Source organism: Chenopodium album, chromosome 10 (assembly GCF_948465745.1).
Source record: "Chenopodium album chromosome 10, dcCheAlbu1.1, whole genome shotgun sequence".
Taxonomy (NCBI): Eukaryota; Viridiplantae; Streptophyta; class Magnoliopsida; order Caryophyllales; family Amaranthaceae; genus Chenopodium; species Chenopodium album.
Window position 1 is genome coordinate 37,367,717 of NC_137843.1, and position 20,041 is coordinate 37,387,757.

Sequence of the window (20,041 nt, forward strand, 5' to 3'; positions counted from 1 at the left end):
GCGGGCGCGCAGCCTTGTGAGAACCCGCACGAGATAGCAGCAGAAGCAGGGCCAAAACAGAGAGTTGTGCGCGCCACATGTGCGACATGTGTGCGGGCGTGCACTCATCATGCGTGAGCGCGCAGTAGCTGGGAGAAGGCGCGCATCCATGGGTCTAATTCCTCTGTATCCACAGATCTGCGGGCGCACAAGATCGAAGAGGGCGCACGCATGGCAGCTGTGCGGGCGCAAAGTGTATATGCGCGGGTGCGCACCGCTGGGTTTCAGTTTTTTTTTTTATTTCGAATTCTTGTATCTTTTTAGTGGACCTATATAGATAGGTCGTAGGGTGAATTAGTGGATCATCTAGCATTATCTTAGAAACAATTAAACCCTAATCTTAGAGAGAGAAAGTGTAGTATTACTCAAGTTATTTCCATGTATGCAACTTCAGCTCAAGTTTCATTTCAATCCATCAAGCAACTTTGCAAGTTTTAATCTTTCTATTATTGCCTACTTAGTAATCTCTAATCCTTTCTCTTAATCTTGTTTATTTGCACTCTAGTTGTTTATTTCTATCTATTTTGTGGATTAATATATTTTGGTATTTTCATTGTTTTTGATCATGTTTGCTTTCATGTTTATTGTGTTTTCATCTAGTTTTGTTATCATGTCTAGCCCCCCTTTTTTTAGGCTAATCTCTTAGCTAGGGGAAGGGGGTGTAAAATATGTATTGAATGATGGATGAATGATGATAGTGGATTGATTACATGCCTTTAATTGATGAAAGATATGATTTTTATTGGCTTGAGATTATTGTAGTACTTTACTTGATTGCCTTCTAGTTTAAATGCATGAAAATGATTTGAACTAGATTTAGATCACCTCTATTTTAATGATTGCATGAGAATGAGTTGTTAAAATAGAGTTCCATGTATTGTGCCTCTTTATTCTTGGGTTAGCTTGTGCCTAATGGGATGCATGAAAGTGATCCTAATAAGCTTAGACCACTTTCATTGGTTTGCGTAAACTATTGCATGAAAATGAGTTGTTTAGGTAGAATTTATATTCTTTGGCATGTTAATCATGATGCTTATCATTGTTTTCCTTCATTCTAATCATGTTTGAAACCCCCTAATCCCTAGAGTTGTTATTCCTTGATTTAATCACCCTTTTACTTGTTTATTTATAGTTCTAGTGTCTACATTCCAAATTCCAACAAAATATACCCCTTTCTTACTCTTGCATGGTGATTTTGATATTAATTGAGAAAGCTTCCTCAGTGGATCGACCCTTGCTTGCCACTAACTAGTTTAGTGTGAAGTCTAGGTTTTATAAATAGTTAATTTGATTAGGGTTAATAGTTTAACGACCTATCCTAGCCCGATCGAATTTTGGCGCCATTACCGGGGAAGCGGCTTGTTTAGTGTCTAATTTTGCTTTTGTTAGGGTAATTTTAATTGCTTTCTTTTTTGTTTTGATTTGTTTTATCATACTTGTCATTGCTAATTGTTTGCTTAGCCTTAGTGAATGCTTAGAAGATCTCAAGGACCACCTACACATCATATCGACCAAGAAATCAACCGAACTTTAAGACAAATCCGTAGACTTTTTCAAGAAGAAGGAAGAGGACTTGGTGCTATAATTGATAGTGGGAGTGATTCTTACTCTTCTAGTTCGCAAAGTGCATCAATGGCGGGACAAGAGGATGATATTTTATTTCGTGAGTTCGGAAATCCGGAGGATTATGAGCTCACGGGAGGGATTTTGTTACCCGTCACGGAAACTAACTTCACAATTCATCCCCAATATACAAGAATGGTTCAATCGGAGCAATTTTCGGGTTCTACAAGTGAAGACCCCATAGAGCACCTTGATAGATTCCTTGAGCTATGTGCCATGATTTAAACCAACCAAGTTTCTCAAGAATACATCCGGATGCACCTATTTCGACAATCTTTTTCGGGTAGAGCAAAGAAGTGGTTGAAGCAAGTGAAGCCTAGCTCACTCACATCTTGGAGGGAGGTAGTTAAGGCATTCTTGAAGAGGTTCATTTCCGAGGAAAAGACCGCCGAGATGAGAAGGAAGATTGCATCATTTGAACAAGAAGCGGATGAGAGCCTTAATGAAGCTTGGGAGAGGTTCAAAGAGTTGGTACAAGCGTGTCCTCACCATGAATACAATCAAAGTTTGCTCATGAGGTTTTTCTACGATGGATTGGAGCCCATGTCTAGAGCTAACTTGGATGCGGGGGTGGGTGGACAATTGATCAAGATTCCCCAAAATCAAGTGGAGGCAACGATCGAGGAGGTAGCAAAGAACTACTCTTGGGGAGGTAGGAGAAGGAGTGCACCGAAGAAAGGTGGGATGTATGAATTGGAGAAGGTCGATCAATTGCAACATCAAATTGAGCAACTCACAAAAGGGCTCTCAAAGTTGAACACAAGTGTAAATGCAAGCTCAAGTGGTGGAGCAAGCTCTTCTCAAGTCAACTCTTTCTCTTGTCAAAATTGTGGAGGAACGAACCATGATACATCTTATTGTGGAGGTTTGAGCCCCGAGCATGTAGCGGCATACAACACAAGGCAAGATGGTTTTAGAGGAGGCGGTGGTGGAGTAGCTTGGAGACAACCACCACCCGGGTTTGCATCTCAACCTCAACAATGGGGCCAACATGCTCAACCCTCTTACAATTCGAACCCCCAATACCAAAATCCACCTCCATCTCAAAACCAAAACCCAAGAGGAACCTACCCAAGGAACAACCAATACAACAACAAAAACCAATAAAATAACCAACACCAATACAACAATCAAACCCAAGCACCCCAAAGAAATCAAGAACAAGCACCTCAAGCGGAGCCAACACCCACACAACTCCTTCAAGCTATGCATTCACAAATGCAAACTTTTGGGCAACAAATGCAAGAAATAAGGGCTCACAACAAGATGGTTGATTCACAACTAGCTCAATTGGCCGAGAGGACTCCTTTCAATTCACCATCAACTCTACGCGGACAACCACAACCTAACCCTTCTCATAACCAAAAACCCGATACATGCAAGGCAATCACTTTGAGGTCGGGAACTTCCTATGATGGTCCAAATGAGGGGGATAGTGAGGGAAAGAAGGGAGGAGAAGAGAGTGTGAATGAAGATAAGAGAGGTGAGGAGGAAAAAGTTGATGAGGTAGAAGGAAGTTCGGAGAAGAAGAAGGTCAACAACGAGAAGACAACTTCAATTCCTAGTGAGACTAGGAACCTTGATGGACCGGTTCCTTTTCCAAGTAGGCTTGCGGAGAGGAAGTTGAATGACAAGTTTGCAAAGTTTCTAAGTGTGATGAAGAACTTGCACATCAATCTCCCTTTTCTTGAAGTAGTGACACAAATGACATCTTACTCCAAATTTCTCAAGGACATCCTCACCAACAAAAGGAAGCTCAATGATGAGCTTATCACCCTTCCACACCAAGTGAGTGCTCTTGTTCAACATAAAATGCCCAAGAAGGAGAAAGACCCGGGGAGTTTCACTTTGCCGGTGAAAATTGGAAATATGGAAGCTAGGGGTGCATTGGCCGATCTTGGAGCAAGTGTTAGTCTAATCCCCTTATCCATTGCTCAAAAACTCAATATTGAGATGACCCCTACGAGGAAGACAATTCAACTAGCCGACCGCTCAGTGAAGTTACCTTGTGGAGAACTTGGAGGATGTTCCAATTCAAGTGGGACACATCTATGTGCCTTGTGACTTTGTAGTGATGGACATGGAAGAAGATGTGGACATACCCTTGATTTTGGGTCGGGAAGCTTTTAAGACTTTGGGGGCGGTCATCAATTGCAAAAATAACACTATCACATGTGAAGTGGCCGATGAGAAGATAGTCTTTGAGTTTTCAAAGTTGCTAAAGACCCCTATGGTTGAAAAGTGTTATCGAGTTGATGTTGTGAATGAGGAGTTGGACCGTTTGGGAAGGGTCATGATGAAGCCTCAAGATCCAATTGTGGAAGCTCTCACATGCAAAGAGGAGTTCCACTCTCAAGAAGCCAAAGAATTTGTCATGGCAATGGAGGAATCCTCAAAGGAGGAAGTTGATCAACAAAGTAAGATTGAGCTTGAATCAATGGAGGAAAAATCGGAGGAGAGTTCCAAGCCTCCTCCCAAGGTAGAACTCAAGCCCCTCCCCCCTTCTTTGAAATATGCTTATCTTGATGAGGAGGAAAAATACCTTATTATTGTCAATGCTACCCTTGATGAACTTAATATGAAAAAATTGCTTGATGTTTTGAGAAAATACAAAGATGTGATAGGGTATAGCATTGATGATATCAAGGGCATTAGTCCTTCTCTATGCATGCATCGTATTCATCTTGAGGATGATCATTCCACCTCCATTGAACCTCAAAGGAGGTTGAACCCCAACCTTCAAGAGGTTGTCAAGAAAGAAATTTTGAAACTACGTGAGGCGGGCATCATCTATGCTATCTCCGATAGCAAGTGGGTGAGCCCGGTTCATGTAGTTCCCAAAAAGGGTGGAATGACCATTGTCAAGGATGAAAAGGGAGAGGAAATCTCCACCCGGACGGTGACCGGGTGGAGAATGTGTATTGATTATCGGAGATTGAACAAGAACACAAAAAAAGATCATTTTCCTCTCCCTTTCATGGACCAAATGCTTGAAAGGCTTTCTCACCATGCTTTCTTTTGTTTCTTGGATGGGTACTCCGGATTTTTCCAAATCCCTATCCATCCAAGCGATCAAGAGAAAACTGCTTTCACATGTCCATATGGAACATTTGCATACCGAAGAATGCCATTCGGATTATGCAATGCCCCCTCTACTTTTCAAAGATGCATGACTTCCATTTTCTCCGAAATGCTTGAAAAATAAATTGAGGTTTTCATGGATGATTTTAGTGTTGGTGGCTCGTCTTTTGACACTTGTCTTTTTAACCATGAAAGAGTTTTGCAAAGGTGTCAAGAGACAAGTTTGGTTTTGAATTGGGAAAAATGCCATTTTATGGTCGAGGAGGGCATTGTCCTCGGTTATAAAGTTTCAAAAAATGGCATTGAGGTTGATCCGGCCAAAGTTTCGGTGATTGAGAGGTTGCCCCCTCCTACTTTCGTCACGGGAGTACGAGCTTTTCTTGGGCATGCCGGTTTCTACCGGATGTTTATAAAAGATTTCTCCTCAATTGCCAAACCTTTGACCGAATTACTTAAGAAAGATGTTGTTTTTAGATTTGATGAGGCTTGCCTTCAGGCATTTCGTAAGCTCAAGGAAGCTCTCATCTCTTCTCCTGTTGTGCAAGCTCCGGATTGGAGCTTGCCTTTTGAGCTAATGTGCGATGCGAGTGATTTTGCAGTAGGTGACGTCCTTGGTCAAAAGAAAGAAGGGAAATCATGTGTCATCTACTATGCAAGTAGGACTCTCGATGAAGCTCAAAAGAACTATATAACAACGGAGAAGGAGATGCTAGCGGTGGTGTTTGCATTTGATAAGTTCCGGTCCTATCTCATATGTTCAAAAGTCATTGTGTACACGTATCACATCGCGGTGCGATACCTCATGACCAAGAAAGAAGAGAAGCCTCGCTTGATCCGTTGGGTTCTCTCTCTTCAAGACTTTCACATGGAAATGAGGGACAAAAAGGGAGCGGAGAATTATGTGGCGGATCACTTGTCTAGGCTTCCATTTGAGAATAAGGAGGATGTTCCAATTAATGATGAGATAGGGATCGAGGCCCTCATGGCTATGGTGGCGACTTCTACACCTTGGTATGCGGATATTGCCAACTATCTTGCTTGTGGGGCAGTTCCTCCGGAATTCTCCTCTCAACAAAAGAAAAAGTTCTTCAAAGAAGTGAGAAGGTATTTTTGGAATGATCCGTACCTATTCAAGCAATGTGGTGATGGTCTCTTTAGGAAGTGTGTCCCCGATCATGAGATTGAGGGTGTCCTTGAGCATTGTCACTCACTACCATGTGGGGGACATGGTGGTGTTGACAAGACGGTAGCAAAAATCTCTCAATCTTTGCTTTGGTGGCCTTCAATGCACAAGGATACTCACAAATTCGTTATGCAATGTGATCGATGCCAAAGGAGTGGTGGCATTACCAAAAGGGACGAGATGCCCCAACAAAGTATTCTAGAGGTGGAGCCCTTCGATGTTTGGGGGGTGGATTTCATGGGACCGTTCGTTTCTTCATGTGGGAACCTATACATCTTGGTGGCGGTTGACTATGTGACGAAATGGATCGAAGCTATACCCTCTCCTACCAATGATCACAAGGTGGTGCTCAAGCTTCTCAAGAAAATCATTTTTCCTAGATTTAGGGTGCCAAGAGTTCTAATTAGTGATGGAGGGTCTCATTTTGCCAAGAAGCAATTGGAAGCTCTTCTCAAGAAATATGGCGTTCATCACAAGGTTGGTCTACCTTACCATCCTCAAACTCAAGGTTAAGTGGAGGTCTCGAATCGTGAGATCAAGAATATACTTGAGAGGATGGTGAACAAATCAAGGAAAGATTGGTCTCTCAAGCTTGATTATACACTTTGGGCTCTTCAAACGGCATACAAGACTCCCATAGGTACAACCCCCTATAGGTTGGTCTATGGGAAGGCTTGTCACTTGCCGGTCGAGCTAGAATACAAAGCTTGGTGGGCCATCAAAGAGCTAAACATGGATTTGTCATTAGCGGGTGAAAAGAGGTTGTTGAAGCTCAACGAGCTCGAGGATCTTAGAGATGATGCCTATGAAAACTCAAGAGTCTATAAGGAGAAGACAAAAAAGTGGCACGACCAACATATCCGGAACAAGAGTTTCAAGGTTGGGGACAAAGTCTTGCTCTTCAACTCAAGGCTTCGCTTGTTTTCGGGCAAGCTCAAATCTAAGTGGTCGGGGCCTTTCGTTGTATCAAAGACCACTCCCTATGGTTCTTTTGAGTTGGATGCTGACGGAAACAAATTCATGATGAACGGCTCTCGTTTGAAGCACTATTTCTGCAAGGAAGAAGTTGGTGTGATTGAGTATCTTAGGGTTGACCCTTTGGGTCCTAAGCCACCCTTTTGAACGGATTTTCATCATGGTGAACCTAATGACCTTATAAAGAAGCACTCCCAGGAGGCAACCCGGCTTTTAAACCCTTTTCTTCTCTATTTTCCATATTTTTGGTAGGCTGTTTGTTTGATTTTTGTCTTATGTCTTTCGTTTTTCCTCTTGCTTTGTAGGCACTTGTCTCTTTGGTGCGTGTTTAGAGGGAATTTGGAGGCCGTTTGGTGTTATATATGGAGCTAAGTTGGGGTTTGGAGACTTGGAAGTAAGTGAGGGGGATTTAAAGCAAAAATATTGATGAACACGCATCAAGTTTGCATGGTGATTTTGATATTAATTGAGAAAGCTTCCTCAGTGGATCGACCCTTGCTTGCCACTAACTAGTTTAGTGTGAAGTCTAGGTTTTATAAATAGTTAATTTGATTAGGGTTAATAGTTTAACGACCTATCCTAGCCCGATCAAATTTTGGCGCCATTGCCGGGGAAGCGGCTTGTTTAGTGTCTAATTTTGCTTTTGTTAGGGTAATTTTAATTGCTTTCTTTTTTGTTTTGATTTGTTTTATCATACTTGTCATTGCTAATTGTTTGCTTAGCCTTAGTGAATGCTTAGAAGATCTCAAGGACCACCTACACATCATATCGACCAAGAAATCAACCGAACTTTAAGACAAATCCGTAGACTTTTTCAAGAAGAAGGAAGAGGACTTGGTGCTATAATTGATAGTGGGAGTGATTCTTACTCTTCTAGTTCGCAAAGTGCATCAATGGCGGGACAAGAGGATGATATTTTATTTCGTGAGTTCGGAAATCCGGAGGATTATGAGCTCACGGGAGGGATTTTGTTACCCGTCACGGAAACTAACTTCACAATTCATCCCCAATATACAAGAATGGTTCAATCGGAGCAATTTTCGGGTTCTACAAGTGAAGACCCCATAGAGCACCTTGATAGATTCCTTGAGCTATGTGCCATGATTTAAACCAACCAAGTTTCTCAAGAATACATCCGGATGCACCTATTTCGACAATCTTTTTCGGGTAGAGCAAAGAAGTGGTTGAAGCAAGTGAAGCCTAGCTCACTCACATCTTGGAGGGAGGTAGTTAAGGCATTCTTGAAGAGGTTCATTTCCGAGGAAAAGACCGCCGAGATGAGAAGGAAGATTGCATCATTTGAACAAGAAGCGGATGAGAGCCTTAATGAAGCTTGGGAGAGGTTCAAAGAGTTGGTACAAGCGTGTCCTCACCATGAATACAATCAAAGTTTGCTCATGAGGTTTTTCTACGATGGATTGGAGCCCATGTCTAGAGCTAACTTGGATGCGGGGGTGGGTGGACAATTGATCAAGATTCCCCAAAATCAAGTGGAGGCAACGATCGAGGAGGTAGCAAAGAACTACTCTTGGGGAGGTAGGAGAAGGAGTGCACCGAAGAAAGGTGGGATGTATGAATTGGAGAAGGTCGATCAATTGCAACATCAAATTGAGCAACTCACAAAAGGGCTCTCAAAGTTGAACACAAGTGTAAATGCAAGCTCAAGTGGTGGAGCAAGATCTTCTCAAGTCAACTCTTTCTCTTGTCAAAATTGTGGAGGAACGAACCATGATACATCTTATTGTGGAGGTTTGAGCCCCGAGCATGTAGCGGCATACAACACAAGGCAAGATGGTTTTAGAGGAGGCGGTGGTGGAGTAGCTTGGAGACAACCACCACCCGGGTTTGCATCTCAACCTCAACAATGGGGCCAACATGCTCAACCCTCTTACAATTCGAACCCCCAATACCAAAATCCACCTCCATCTCAAAACCAAAACCCAAGAGGAACCTACCCAAGGAACAACCAATACAACAACAAAAACCAATAAAATAACCAACACCAATACAACAATCAAACCCAAGCACCCCAAAGAAATCAAGAACAAGCACCTCAAGCGGAGCCAACACCCACACAACTCCTTCAAGCTATGCATTCACAAATGCAAACTTTTGGGCAACAAATGCAAGAAATAAGGGCTCACAACAAGATGGTTGATTCACAACTAGCTCAATTGGCCGAGAGGACTCCTTTCAATTCACCATCAACTCTACGCGGACAACCACAACCTAACCCTTCTCATAACCAAAAACCCGATACATGCAAGGCAATCACTTTGAGGTCGGGAACTTCCTATGATGGTCCAAATGAGGGGGATAGTGAGGGAAAGAAGGGAGGAGAAGAGAGTGTGAATGAAGATAAGAGAGGTGAGGAGGAAAAAGTTGATGAGGTAGAAGGAAGTTCGGAGAAGAAGAAGGTCAACAACGAGAAGACAACTTCAATTCCTAGTGAGACTAGGAACCTTGATGGACCGGTTCCTTTTCCAAGTAGGCTTGCGGAGAGGAAGTTGAATGACAAGTTTGCAAAGTTTCTAAGTGTGATGAAGAACTTGCACATCAATCTCCCTTTTCTTGAAGTAGTGACACAAATGACATCTTACTCCAAATTTCTCAAGGACATCCTCACCAACAAAAGGAAGCTCAATGATGAGCTTATCACCCTTCCACACCAAGTGAGTGCTCTTGTTCAACATAAAATGCCCAAGAAGGAGAAAGACCCGGGGAGTTTCACTTTGCCGGTGAAAATTGGAAATATGGAAGCTAGGGGTGCATTGGCCGATCTTGGAGCAAGTGTTAGTCTAATCCCCTTATCCATTGCTCAAAAACTCAATATTGAGATGACCCCTACGAGGAAGACAATTCAACTAGCCGACCGCTCAGTGAAGTTACCTTGTGGAGAACTTGGAGGATGTTCCAATTCAAGTGGGACACATCTATGTGCCTTGTGACTTTGTAGTGATGGACATGGAAGAAGATGTGGACATACCCTTGATTTTGGGTCGGGAAGCTTTTAAGACTTTGGGGGCGGTCATCAATTGCAAAAATAACACTATCACATGTGAAGTGGCCGATGAGAAGATAGTCTTTGAGTTTTCAAAGTTGCTAAAGACCCCTATGGTTGAAAAGTGTTATCGAGTTGATGTTGTGAATGAGGAGTTGGACCGTTTGGGAAGGGTCATGATGAAGCCTCAAGATCCAATTGTGGAAGCTCTCACATGCAAAGAGGAGTTCCACTCTCAAGAAGCCAAAGAATTTGTCATGGCAATGGAGGAATCCTCAAAGGAGGAAGTTGATCAACAAAGTAAGATTGAGCTTGAATCAATGGAGGAAAAATCGGAGGAGAGTTCCAAGCCTCCTCCCAAGGTAGAACTCAAGCCCCTCCCCCCTTCTTTGAAATATGCTTATCTTGATGAGGAGGAAAAATACCTTATTATTGTCAATGCTACCCTTGATGAACTTAATATGAAAAAATTGCATGATGTTTTGAGAAAATACAAAGATGTGATAGGGTATAGCATTGATGATATCAAGGGCATTAGTCCTTCTCTATGCATGCATCGTATTCATCTTGAGGATGATCATTCCACCTCCATTGAACCTCAAAGGAGGTTGAACCCCAACCTTCAAGAGGTTGTCAAGAAAGAAATTTTGAAACTACGTGAGGCGGGCATCATCTATGCTATCTCCGATAGCAAGTGGGTGAGCCCGGTTCATGTAGTTCCCAAAAAGGGTGGAATGACCATTGTCAAGGATGAAAAGGGAGAGGAAATCTCCACCCGGACGGTGACCGGGTGGAGAATGTGTATTGATTATCGGAGATTGAACAAGAACACAAAAAAAGATCATTTTCCTCTCCCTTTCATGGACCAAATGCTTGAAAGGCTTTCTCACCATGCTTTCTTTTGTTTCTTGGATGGGTACTCCGGATTTTTCCAAATCCCTATCCATCCAAGCGATCAAGAGAAAACTGCTTTCACATGTCCATATGGAACATTTGCATACCGAAGAATGTCATTCGGATTATGCAATGCCCCCTCTACTTTTCAAAGATGCATGACTTCCATTTTCTCCGAAATGCTTGAAAAATAAATTGAGGTTTTCATGGATGATTTTAGTGTTGGTGGCTCGTCTTTTGACACTTGTCTTTTTAACCACGAAAGAGTTTTGCAAAGGTGTCAAGAGACAAGTTTGGTTTTGAATTGGGAAAAATGCCATTTTATGGTCGAGGAGGGCATTGTCCTCGGTTATAAAGTTTCAAAAAATGGCATTGAGGTTGATCCGGCCAAAGTTTCGGTGATTGAGAGGTTGCCCCCTCCTACTTTCGTCACGGGAGTACGAGCTTTTCTTGGGCATGCCGGTTTCTACCGGATGTTTATAAAAGATTTCTCCTCAATTGCCAAACCTTTGACCGAATTACTTAAGAAAGATGTTGTTTTTAGATTTGATGAGGCTTGCCTTCAGGCATTTCGTAAGCTCAAGGAAGCTCTCATCTCTTCTCCTGTTGTGCAAGCTCCGGATTGGAGCTTGCCTTTTGAGCTAATGTGCGATGCGAGTGATTTTGCAGTAGGTGACGTCCTTGGTCAAAAGAAAGAAGGGAAATCATGTGTCATCTACTATGCAAGTAGGACTCTCGATGAAGCTCAAAAGAACTATATAACAACGGAGAAGGAGATGCTAGCGGTGGTGTTTGCATTTGATAAGTTCCGGTCCTATCTCATATGTTCAAAAGTCATTGTGTACACGTATCACATCGCGGTGCGATACCTCATGACCAAGAAAGAAGAGAAGCCTCGCTTGATCCGTTGGGTTCTCTCTCTTCAAGACTTTCACATGGAAATGAGGGACAAAAAGGGAGCGGAGAATTATGTGGCGGATCACTTGTCTAGGCTTCCATTTGAGAATAAGGAGGATGTTCCAATTAATGATGAGATAGGGATCGAGGCCCTCATGGCTATGGTGGCGACTTCTACACCTTGGTATGCGGATATTGCCAACTATCTTGCTTGTGGGGCAGTTCCTCCGGAATTCTCCTCTCAACAAAAGAAAAAGTTCTTCAAAGAAGTGAGAAGGTATTTTTGGAATGATCCGTACCTATTCAAGCAATGTGGTGATGGTCTCTTTAGGAAGTGTGTCCCCGATCATGAGATTGAGGGTGTCCTTGAGCATTGTCACTCACTACCATGTGGGGGACATGGTGGTGTTGACAAGACGGTAGCAAAAATCTCTCAATCTTTGCTTTGGTGGCCTTCAATGCACAAGGATACTCACAAATTCGTTATGCAATGTGATCGATGCCAAAGGAGTGGTGGCATTACCAAAAGGGACGAGATGCCCCAACAAAGTATTCTAGAGGTGGAGCCCTTCGATGTTTGGGGGGTGGATTTCATGGGACCGTTCGTTTCTTCATGTGGGAACCTATACATCTTGGTGGCGGTTGACTATGTGACGAAATGGATCGAAGCTATACCCTCTCCTACCAATGATCACAAGGTGGTGCTCAAGCTTCTCAAGAAAATCATTTTTCCTAGATTTAGGGTGCCAAGAGTTCTAATTAGTGATGGAGGGTCTCATTTTGCCAAGAAGCAATTGGAAGCTCTTCTCAAGAAATATGGCGTTCATCACAAGGTTGGTCTACCTTACCATCCTCAAACTCAAGGTTAAGTGGAGGTCTCGAATCGTGAGATCAAGAATATACTTGAGAGGATGGTGAACAAATCAAGGAAAGATTGGTCTCTCAAGCTTGATTATACACTTTGGGCTCTTCAAACGGCATACAAGACTCCCATAGGTACAACCCCCTATAGGTTGGTCTATGGGAAGGCTTGTCACTTGCCGGTCGAGCTAGAATACAAAGCTTGGTGGGCCATCAAAGAGCTAAACATGGATTTGTCATTAGCGGGTGAAAAGAGGTTGTTGAAGCTCAACGAGCTCGAGGATCTTAGAGATGATGCCTATGAAAACTCAAGAGTCTATAAGGAGAAGACAAAAAAGTGGCACGACCAACATATCCGGAACAAGAGTTTCAAGGTTGGGGACAAAGTCTTGCTCTTCAACTCAAGGCTTCGCTTGTTTTCGGGCAAGCTCAAATCTAAGTGGTCGGGGCCTTTCGTTGTATCAAAGACCACTCCCTATGGTTCTTTTGAGTTGGATGCTGACGGAAACAAATTCATGATGAACGGCTCTCGTTTGAAGCACTATTTCTGCAAGGAAGAAGTTGGTGTGATTGAGTATCTTAGGGTTGACCCTTTGGGTCCTAAGCCACCCTTTTGAACGGATTTTCATCATGGTGAACCTAATGACCTTATAAAGAAGCACTCCCAGGAGGCAACCCGGCTTTTAAACCCTTTTCTTCTCTATTTTCCATATTTTTGGTAGGCTGTTTGTTTGATTTTTGTCTTATGTCTTTCGTTTTTCCTCTTGCTTTGTAGGCACTTGTCTCTTTGGTGCGTGTTTAGAGGGAATTTGGAGGCCGTTTGGTGTTATATATGGAGCTAAGTTGGGGTTTGGAGACTTGGAAGTAAGTGAGGGGGATTTAAAGCAAAAATATTGATGAACACGCATCAAGTTTGCATGGTGATTTTGATATTAATTGAGAAAGCTTCCTCAGTGGATCGACCCTTGCTTGCCACTAACTAGTTTAGTGTGAAGTCTAGGTTTTATAAATAGTTAATTTGATTAGGGTTAATAGTTTAACGACCTATCCTAGCCCGATCAAATTTTGGCGCCATTGCCGGGGAAGCGGCTTGTTTAGTGTCTAATTTTGCTTTTGTTAGGGTAATTTTAATTGCTTTCTTTTTTGTTTTGATTTGTTTTATCATACTTGTCATTGCTAATTGTTTGCTTAGCCTTAGTGAATGCTTAGAAGATCTCAAGGACCACCTACACATCATATCGACCAAGAAATCAACCGAACTTTAAGACAAATCCGTAGACTTTTTCAAGAAGAAGGAAGAGGACTTGGTGCTATAATTGATAGTGGGAGTGATTCTTACTCTTCTAGTTCGCAAAGTGCATCAATGGCGGGACAAGAGGATGATATTTTATTTCGTGAGTTCGGAAATCCGGAGGATTATGAGCTCACGGGAGGGATTTTGTTACCCGTCACGGAAACTAACTTCACAATTCATCCCCAATATACAAGAATGGTTCAATCGGAGCAATTTTCGGGTTCTACAAGTGAAGACCCCATAGAGCACCTTGATAGATTCCTTGAGCTATGTGCCATGATTTAAACCAACCAAGTTTCTCAAGAATACATCCGGATGCACCTATTTCGACAATCTTTTTCGGGTAGAGCAAAGAAGTGGTTGAAGCAAGTGAAGCCTAGCTCACTCACATCTTGGAGGGAGGTAGTTAAGGCATTCTTGAAGAGGTTCATTTCCGAGGAAAAGACCGCCGAGATGAGAAGGAAGATTGCATCATTTGAACAAGAAGCGGATGAGAGCCTTAATGAAGCTTGGGAGAGGTTCAAAGAGTTGGTACAAGCGTGTCCTCACCATGAATACAATCAAAGTTTGCTCATGAGGTTTTTCTACGATGGATTGGAGCCCATGTCTAGAGCTAACTTGGATGCGGGGGTGGGTGGACAATTGATCAAGATTCCCCAAAATCAAGTGGAGGCAACGATCGAGGAGGTAGCAAAGAACTACTCTTGGGGAGGTAGGAGAAGGAGTGCACCGAAGAAAGGTGGGATGTATGAATTGGAGAAGGTCGATCAATTGCAACATCAAATTGAGCAACTCACAAAAGGGCTCTCAAAGTTGAACACAAGTGTAAATGCAAGCTCAAGTGGTGGAGCAAGCTCTTCTCAAGTCAACTCTTTCTCTTGTCAAAATTGTGGAGGAACGAACCATGATACATCTTATTGTGGAGGTTTGAGCCCCGAGCATGTAGCGGCATACAACACAAGGCAAGATGGTTTTAGAGGAGGCGGTGGTGGAGTAGCTTGGAGACAACCACCACCCGGGTTTGCATCTCAACCTCAACAATGGGGCCAACATGCTCAACCCTCTTACAATTCGAACCCCCAATACCAAAATCCACCTCCATCTCAAAACCAAAACCCAAGAGGAACCTACCCAAGGAACAACCAATACAACAACAAAAACCAATAAAATAACCAACACCAATACAACAATCAAACCCAAGCACCCCAAAGAAATCAAGAACAAGCACCTCAAGCGGAGCCAACACCCACACAACTCCTTCAAGCTATGCATTCACAAATGCAAACTTTTGGGCAACAAATGCAAGAAATAAGGGCTCACAACAAGATGGTTGATTCACAACTAGCTCAATTGGCCGAGAGGACTCCTTTCAATTCACCATCAACTCTACGCGGACAACCACAACCTAACCCTTCTCATAACCAAAAACCCGATACATGCAAGGCAATCACTTTGAGGTCGGGAACTTCCTATGATGGTCCAAATGAGGGGGATAGTGAGGGAAAGAAGGGAGGAGAAGAGAGTGTGAATGAAGATAAGAGAGGTGAGGAGGAAAAAGTTGATGAGGTAGAAGGAAGTTCGGAGAAGAAGAAGGTCAACAACGAGAAGACAACTTCAATTCCTAGTGAGACTAGGAACCTTGATGGACCGGTTCCTTTTCCAAGTAGGCTTGCGGAGAGGAAGTTGAATGACAAGTTTGCAAAGTTTCTAAGTGTGATGAAGAACTTGCACATCAATCTCCCTTTTCTTGAAGTAGTGACACAAATGACATCTTACTCCAAATTTCTCAAGGACATCCTCACCAACAAAAGGAAGCTCAATGATGAGCTTATCACCCTTCCACACCAAGTGAGTGCTCTTGTTCAACATAAAATGCCCAAGAAGGAGAAAGACCCGGGGAGTTTCACTTTGCCGGTGAAAATTGGAAATATGGAAGCTAGGGGTGCATTGGCCGATCTTGGAGCAAGTGTTAGTCTAATCCCCTTATCCATTGCTCAAAAACTCAATATTGAGATGACCCCTACGAGGAAGACAATTCAACTAGCCGACCGCTCAGTGAAGTTACCTTGTGGAGAACTTGGAGGATGTTCCAATTCAAGTGGGACACATCTATGTGCCTTAGGACTTTGTAGTGATGGACATGGAAGAAGATGTGGACATACCCTTGATTTTGGGTCGGGAAGCTTTTAAGACTTTGGGGGCGGTCATCAATTGCAAAAATAACACTATCACATGTGAAGTGGCCGATGAGAAGATAGTCTTTGAGTTTTCAAAGTTGCTAAAGACCCCTATGGTTGAAAAGTGTTATCGAGTTGATGTTGTGAATGAGGAGTTGGACCGTTTGGGAAGGGTCATGATGAAGCCTCAAGATCCAATTGTGGAAGCTCTCACATGCAAAGAGGAGTTCCACTCTCAAGAAGCCAAAGAATTTGTCATGGCAATGGAGGAATCCTCAAAGGAGGAAGTTGATCAACAAAGTAAGATTGAGCTTGAATCAATGGAGGAAAAATCGGAGGAGAGTTCCAAGCCTCCTCCCAAGGTAGAACTCAAGCCCCTCCCCCCTTCTTTGAAATATGCTTATCTTGATGAGGAGGAAAAATACCTTATTATTGTCAATGCTACCCTTGATGAACTTAATATGAAAAAATTGCTTGATGTTTTGAGAAAATACAAAGATGTGATAGGGTATAGCATTGATGATATCAAGGGCATTAGTCCTTCTCTATGCATGCATCGTATTCATCTTGAGGATGATCATTCCACCTCCATTGAACCTCAAAGGAGGTTGAACCCCAACCTTCAAGAGGTTGTCAAGAAAGAAATTTTGAAACTACGTGAGGCGGGCATCATCTATGCTATCTCCGATAGCAAGTGGGTGAGCCCGGTTCATGTAGTTCCCAAAAAGGGTGGAATGACCATTGTCAAGGATGAAAAGGGAGAGGAAATCTCCACCCGGACGGTGACCGGGTGGAGAATGTGTATTGATTATCGGAGATTGAACAAGAACACAAAAAAAGATCATTTTCCTCTCCCTTTCATGGACCAAATGCTTGAAAGGCTTTCTCACCATGCTTTCTTTTGTTTCTTGGATGGGTACTCCGGATTTTTCCAAATCCCTATCCATCCAAGCGATCAAGAGAAAACTGCTTTCACATGTCCATATGGAACATTTGCATACCGAAGAATGCCATTCGGATTATGCAATGCCCCCTCTACTTTTCAAAGATGCATGACTTCCATTTTCTCCGAAATGCTTGAAAAATAAATTGAGGTTTTCATGGATGATTTTAGTGTTGGTGGCTCGTCTTTTGACACTTGTCTTTTTAACCATGAAAGAGTTTTGCAAAGGTGTCAAGAGACAAGTTTGGTTTTGAATTGGGAAAAATGCCATTTTATGGTCGAGGAGGGCATTGTCCTCGGTTATAAAGTTTCAAAAAATGGCATTGAGGTTGATCCGGCCAAAGTTTCGGTGATTGAGAGGTTGCCCCCTCCTACTTTCGTCACGGGAGTACGAGCTTTTCTTGGGCATGCCGGTTTCTACCGGATGTTTATAAAAGATTTCTCCTCAATTGACAAACCTTTGACCGAATTACTTAAGAAAGATGTTGTTTTTAGATTTGATGAGGCTTGCCTTCAGGCATTTCGTAAGCTCAAGGAAGCTCTCATCTCTTCTCCTGTTGTGCAAGATCCGGATTGGAGCTTGCCTTTTGAGCTAATGTGCGATGCGAGTGATTTTGCAGTAGGTGACGTCCTTGGTCAAAAGAAAGAAGGGAAATCATGTGTCATCTACTATGCAAGTAGGACTCTCGATGAAGCTCAAAAGAACTATATAACAACGGAGAAGGAGATGCTAGCGGTGGTGTTTGCATTTGATAAGTTCCGGTCCTATCTCATATGTTCAAAAGTCATTGTGTACACGTATCACATCGCGGTGCGATACCTCATGACCAAGAAAGAAGAGAAGCCTCGCTTGATCCGTTGGGTTCTCTCTCTTCAAGACTTTCACATGGAAATGAGGGACAAAAAGGGAGCGGAGAATTATGTGGCGGATCACTTGTCTAGGCTTCCATTTGAGAATAAGGAGGATGTTCCAATTAATGATGAGATAGGGATCGAGGCCCTCATGGCTATGGTGGCGACTTCTACACCTTGGTATGCGGATATTGCCAACTATCTTGCTTGTGGGGCAGTTCCTCCGGAATTCTCCTCTCAACAAAAGAAAAAGTTCTTCAAAGAAGTGAGAAGGTATTTTTGGAATGATCCGTACCTATTCAAGCAATGTGGTGATGGTCTCTTTAGGAAGTGTGTCCCCGATCATGAGATTGAGGGTGTCCTTGAGCATTGTCACTCACTACCATGTGGGGGACATGGTGGTGTTGACAAGACGGTAGCAAAAATCTCTCAATCTTTGCTTTGGTGGCCTTCAATGCACAAGGATACTCACAAATTCGTTATGCAATGTGATCGATGCCAAAGGAGTGGTGGCATTACCAAAAGGGACGAGATGCCCCAACAAAGTATTCTAGAGGTGGAGCCCTTCGATGTTTGGGGGGTGGATTTCATGGGACCGTTCGTTTCTTCATGTGGGAACCTATACATCTTGGTGGCGGTTGACTATGTGACGAAATGGATCGAAGCTATACCCTCTCCTACCAATGATCACAAGGTGGTGCTCAAGCTTCTCAAGAAAATCATTTTTCCTAGATTTAGGGTGCCAAGAGTTCTAATTAGTGATGGAGGGTCTCATTTTGCCAAGAAGCAATTGGAAGCTCTTCTCAAGAAATATGGCGTTCATCACAAGGTTGGTCTACCTTACCATCCTCAAACTCAAGGTTAAGTGGAGGTCTCGAATCGTGAGATCAAGAATATACTTGAGAGGATGGTGAACAAATCAAGGAAAGATTGGTCTCTCAAGCTTGATTATACACTTTGGGCTCTTCAAACGGCATACAAGACTCCCATAGGTACAACCCCCTATAGGTTGGTCTATGGGAAGGCTTGTCACTTGCCGGTCGAGCTAGAATACAAAGCTTGGTGGGCCATCAAAGAGCTAAACATGGATTTGTCATTAGCGGGTGAAAAGAGGTTGTTGAAGCTCAACGAGCTCGAGGATCTTAGAGATGATGCCTATGAAAACTCAAGAGTCTATAAGGAGAAGACAAAAAAGTGGCACGACCAACATATCCGGAACAAGAGTTTCAAGGTTGGGGACAAAGTCTTGCTCTTCAACTCAAGGCTTCGCTTGTTTTCGGGCAAGCTCAAATCTAAGTGGTCGGGGCCTTTCGTTGTATCAAAGACCACTCCCTATGGTTCTTTTGAGTTGGATGCTGACGGAAACAAATTCATGATGAACGGCTCTCGTTTGAAGCACTATTTCTGCAAGGAAGAAGTTGGTGTGATTGAGTATCTTAGGGTTGACCCTTTGGGTCCTAAGCCACCCTTTTGAACGGATTTTCATCATGGTGAACCTAATGACCTTATAAAGAAGCACTCCCAGGAGGCAACCCGGCTTTTAAACCCTTTTCTTCTCTATTTTCCATATTTTTGGTAGGCTGTTTGTTTGATTTTTGTCTTATGTCTTTCGTTTTTCCTCTTGCTTTGTAGGCACTTGTCTCTTTGGTGCGTGTTTAGAGGGAATTTCGAGGCCATTTGGTGTTATATATGGAGCTAAGTTGGGGTTTGGAGACTTGGAAGTAAGTGAGGGGGATTTAAAGCAAAAATATTGATGAACACGCATCAAGTTTGCATGGTGATTTTGATATTAATTGAGAAAGCTTCCTCAGTGGATCGACCCTTGCTTGCCACTAACTAGTTTAGTGTGAAGTCTAGGTTTTATAAATAGTTAATTTGATTAGGGTTAATAGTTTAACGACCTATCCTAGCCCGATCAAATTTTGGCGCCATTGCCGGGGAAGCGGCTTGTTTAGTGTCTAATTTTGCTTTTGTTAGGGTAATTTTAATTGCTTTCTTTTTTGTTTTGATTTGTTTTATCATACTTGTCATTGCTAATTGTTTGCTTAGCCTTAGTGAATGCTTAGAAGATCTCAAGGACCACCTACACATCATATCGACCAAGAAATCAACCGAACTTTAAGACAAATCCGTAGACTTTTTCAAGAAGAAGGAAGAGGACTTGGTGCTATAATTGATAGTGGGAGTGATTCTTACTCTTCTAGTTCGCAAAGTGCATCAA

General features: G+C 42.8%; 3 protein-coding genes and 3 non-coding genes across 6 annotated transcripts; 3 read left to right on the forward strand and 3 right to left on the reverse strand.

The window, feature by feature from the left end:
• Positions 1–2,053: 2,053 nt before the first annotated feature.
• On the reverse strand, positions 2,054–2,158 carry LOC145565762 (small nucleolar RNA R71). Its single transcript, XR_014095142.1, has one exon. It is a non-coding gene; the product is annotated as a small nucleolar RNA R71 (small nucleolar RNA).
• Positions 2,159–5,614: 3,456 nt separating this feature from the next.
• LOC145565175 (uncharacterized) lies at positions 5,615–7,048 on the forward strand. The gene is made up of 3 exons (XM_081625257.1): positions 5,615–5,847; positions 6,079–6,403; positions 6,599–7,048. The coding sequence occupies exons 1-3, from the start codon at positions 5,615–5,617 to the stop codon at positions 7,046–7,048; spliced, it is 1,008 nt and encodes a 335-aa protein (XP_081481383.1).
• A 1,128-nt stretch (positions 7,049–8,176) lies between these two features.
• On the reverse strand, positions 8,177–8,281 carry LOC145565763 (small nucleolar RNA R71). The gene has a single exon (XR_014095143.1). It is a non-coding gene; the product is annotated as a small nucleolar RNA R71 (small nucleolar RNA).
• Positions 8,282–11,737: 3,456 nt separating this feature from the next.
• Positions 11,738–13,171, forward strand: LOC145565176 (uncharacterized). Its single transcript, XM_081625258.1, has 3 exons — positions 11,738–11,970; positions 12,202–12,526; positions 12,722–13,171. Exons 1-3 carry the CDS (start codon positions 11,738–11,740, stop codon positions 13,169–13,171), a joined length of 1,008 nt encoding a protein of 335 aa, XP_081481384.1.
• Positions 13,172–14,299: 1,128 nt separating this feature from the next.
• On the reverse strand, positions 14,300–14,404 carry LOC145565765 (small nucleolar RNA R71). The gene has a single exon (XR_014095144.1). It is a non-coding gene; the product is annotated as a small nucleolar RNA R71 (small nucleolar RNA).
• Positions 14,405–17,860: 3,456 nt separating this feature from the next.
• LOC145565177 (uncharacterized) lies at positions 17,861–19,294 on the forward strand. Its single transcript, XM_081625259.1, has 3 exons — positions 17,861–18,093; positions 18,325–18,649; positions 18,845–19,294. The coding sequence occupies exons 1-3, from the start codon at positions 17,861–17,863 to the stop codon at positions 19,292–19,294; spliced, it is 1,008 nt and encodes a 335-aa protein (XP_081481385.1).
• Positions 19,295–20,041: the final 747 nt, after the last annotated feature.

Coding starts and splice junctions, on each gene's coding strand:
- LOC145565175 (XM_081625257.1), top strand. CDS start 5,615: ATGAGGGACAAAAAGGGAGCGGAGAATTATGTGGCGGATCACTTGTCT. Junction 5,848..6,078: donor TTCTTCAAAGAAGTGAGAAG/GTATTTTTGGAA, acceptor TCGATGCCAAAG/GAGTGGTGGCATTACCAAAA. Junction 6,404..6,598: donor AATATGGCGTTCATCACAAG/GTTGGTCTACCT, acceptor GTCTATGGGAAG/GCTTGTCACTTGCCGGTCGA.
- LOC145565176 (XM_081625258.1), top strand. CDS start 11,738: ATGAGGGACAAAAAGGGAGCGGAGAATTATGTGGCGGATCACTTGTCT. Junction 11,971..12,201: donor TTCTTCAAAGAAGTGAGAAG/GTATTTTTGGAA, acceptor TCGATGCCAAAG/GAGTGGTGGCATTACCAAAA. Junction 12,527..12,721: donor AATATGGCGTTCATCACAAG/GTTGGTCTACCT, acceptor GTCTATGGGAAG/GCTTGTCACTTGCCGGTCGA.
- LOC145565177 (XM_081625259.1), top strand. CDS start 17,861: ATGAGGGACAAAAAGGGAGCGGAGAATTATGTGGCGGATCACTTGTCT. Junction 18,094..18,324: donor TTCTTCAAAGAAGTGAGAAG/GTATTTTTGGAA, acceptor TCGATGCCAAAG/GAGTGGTGGCATTACCAAAA. Junction 18,650..18,844: donor AATATGGCGTTCATCACAAG/GTTGGTCTACCT, acceptor GTCTATGGGAAG/GCTTGTCACTTGCCGGTCGA.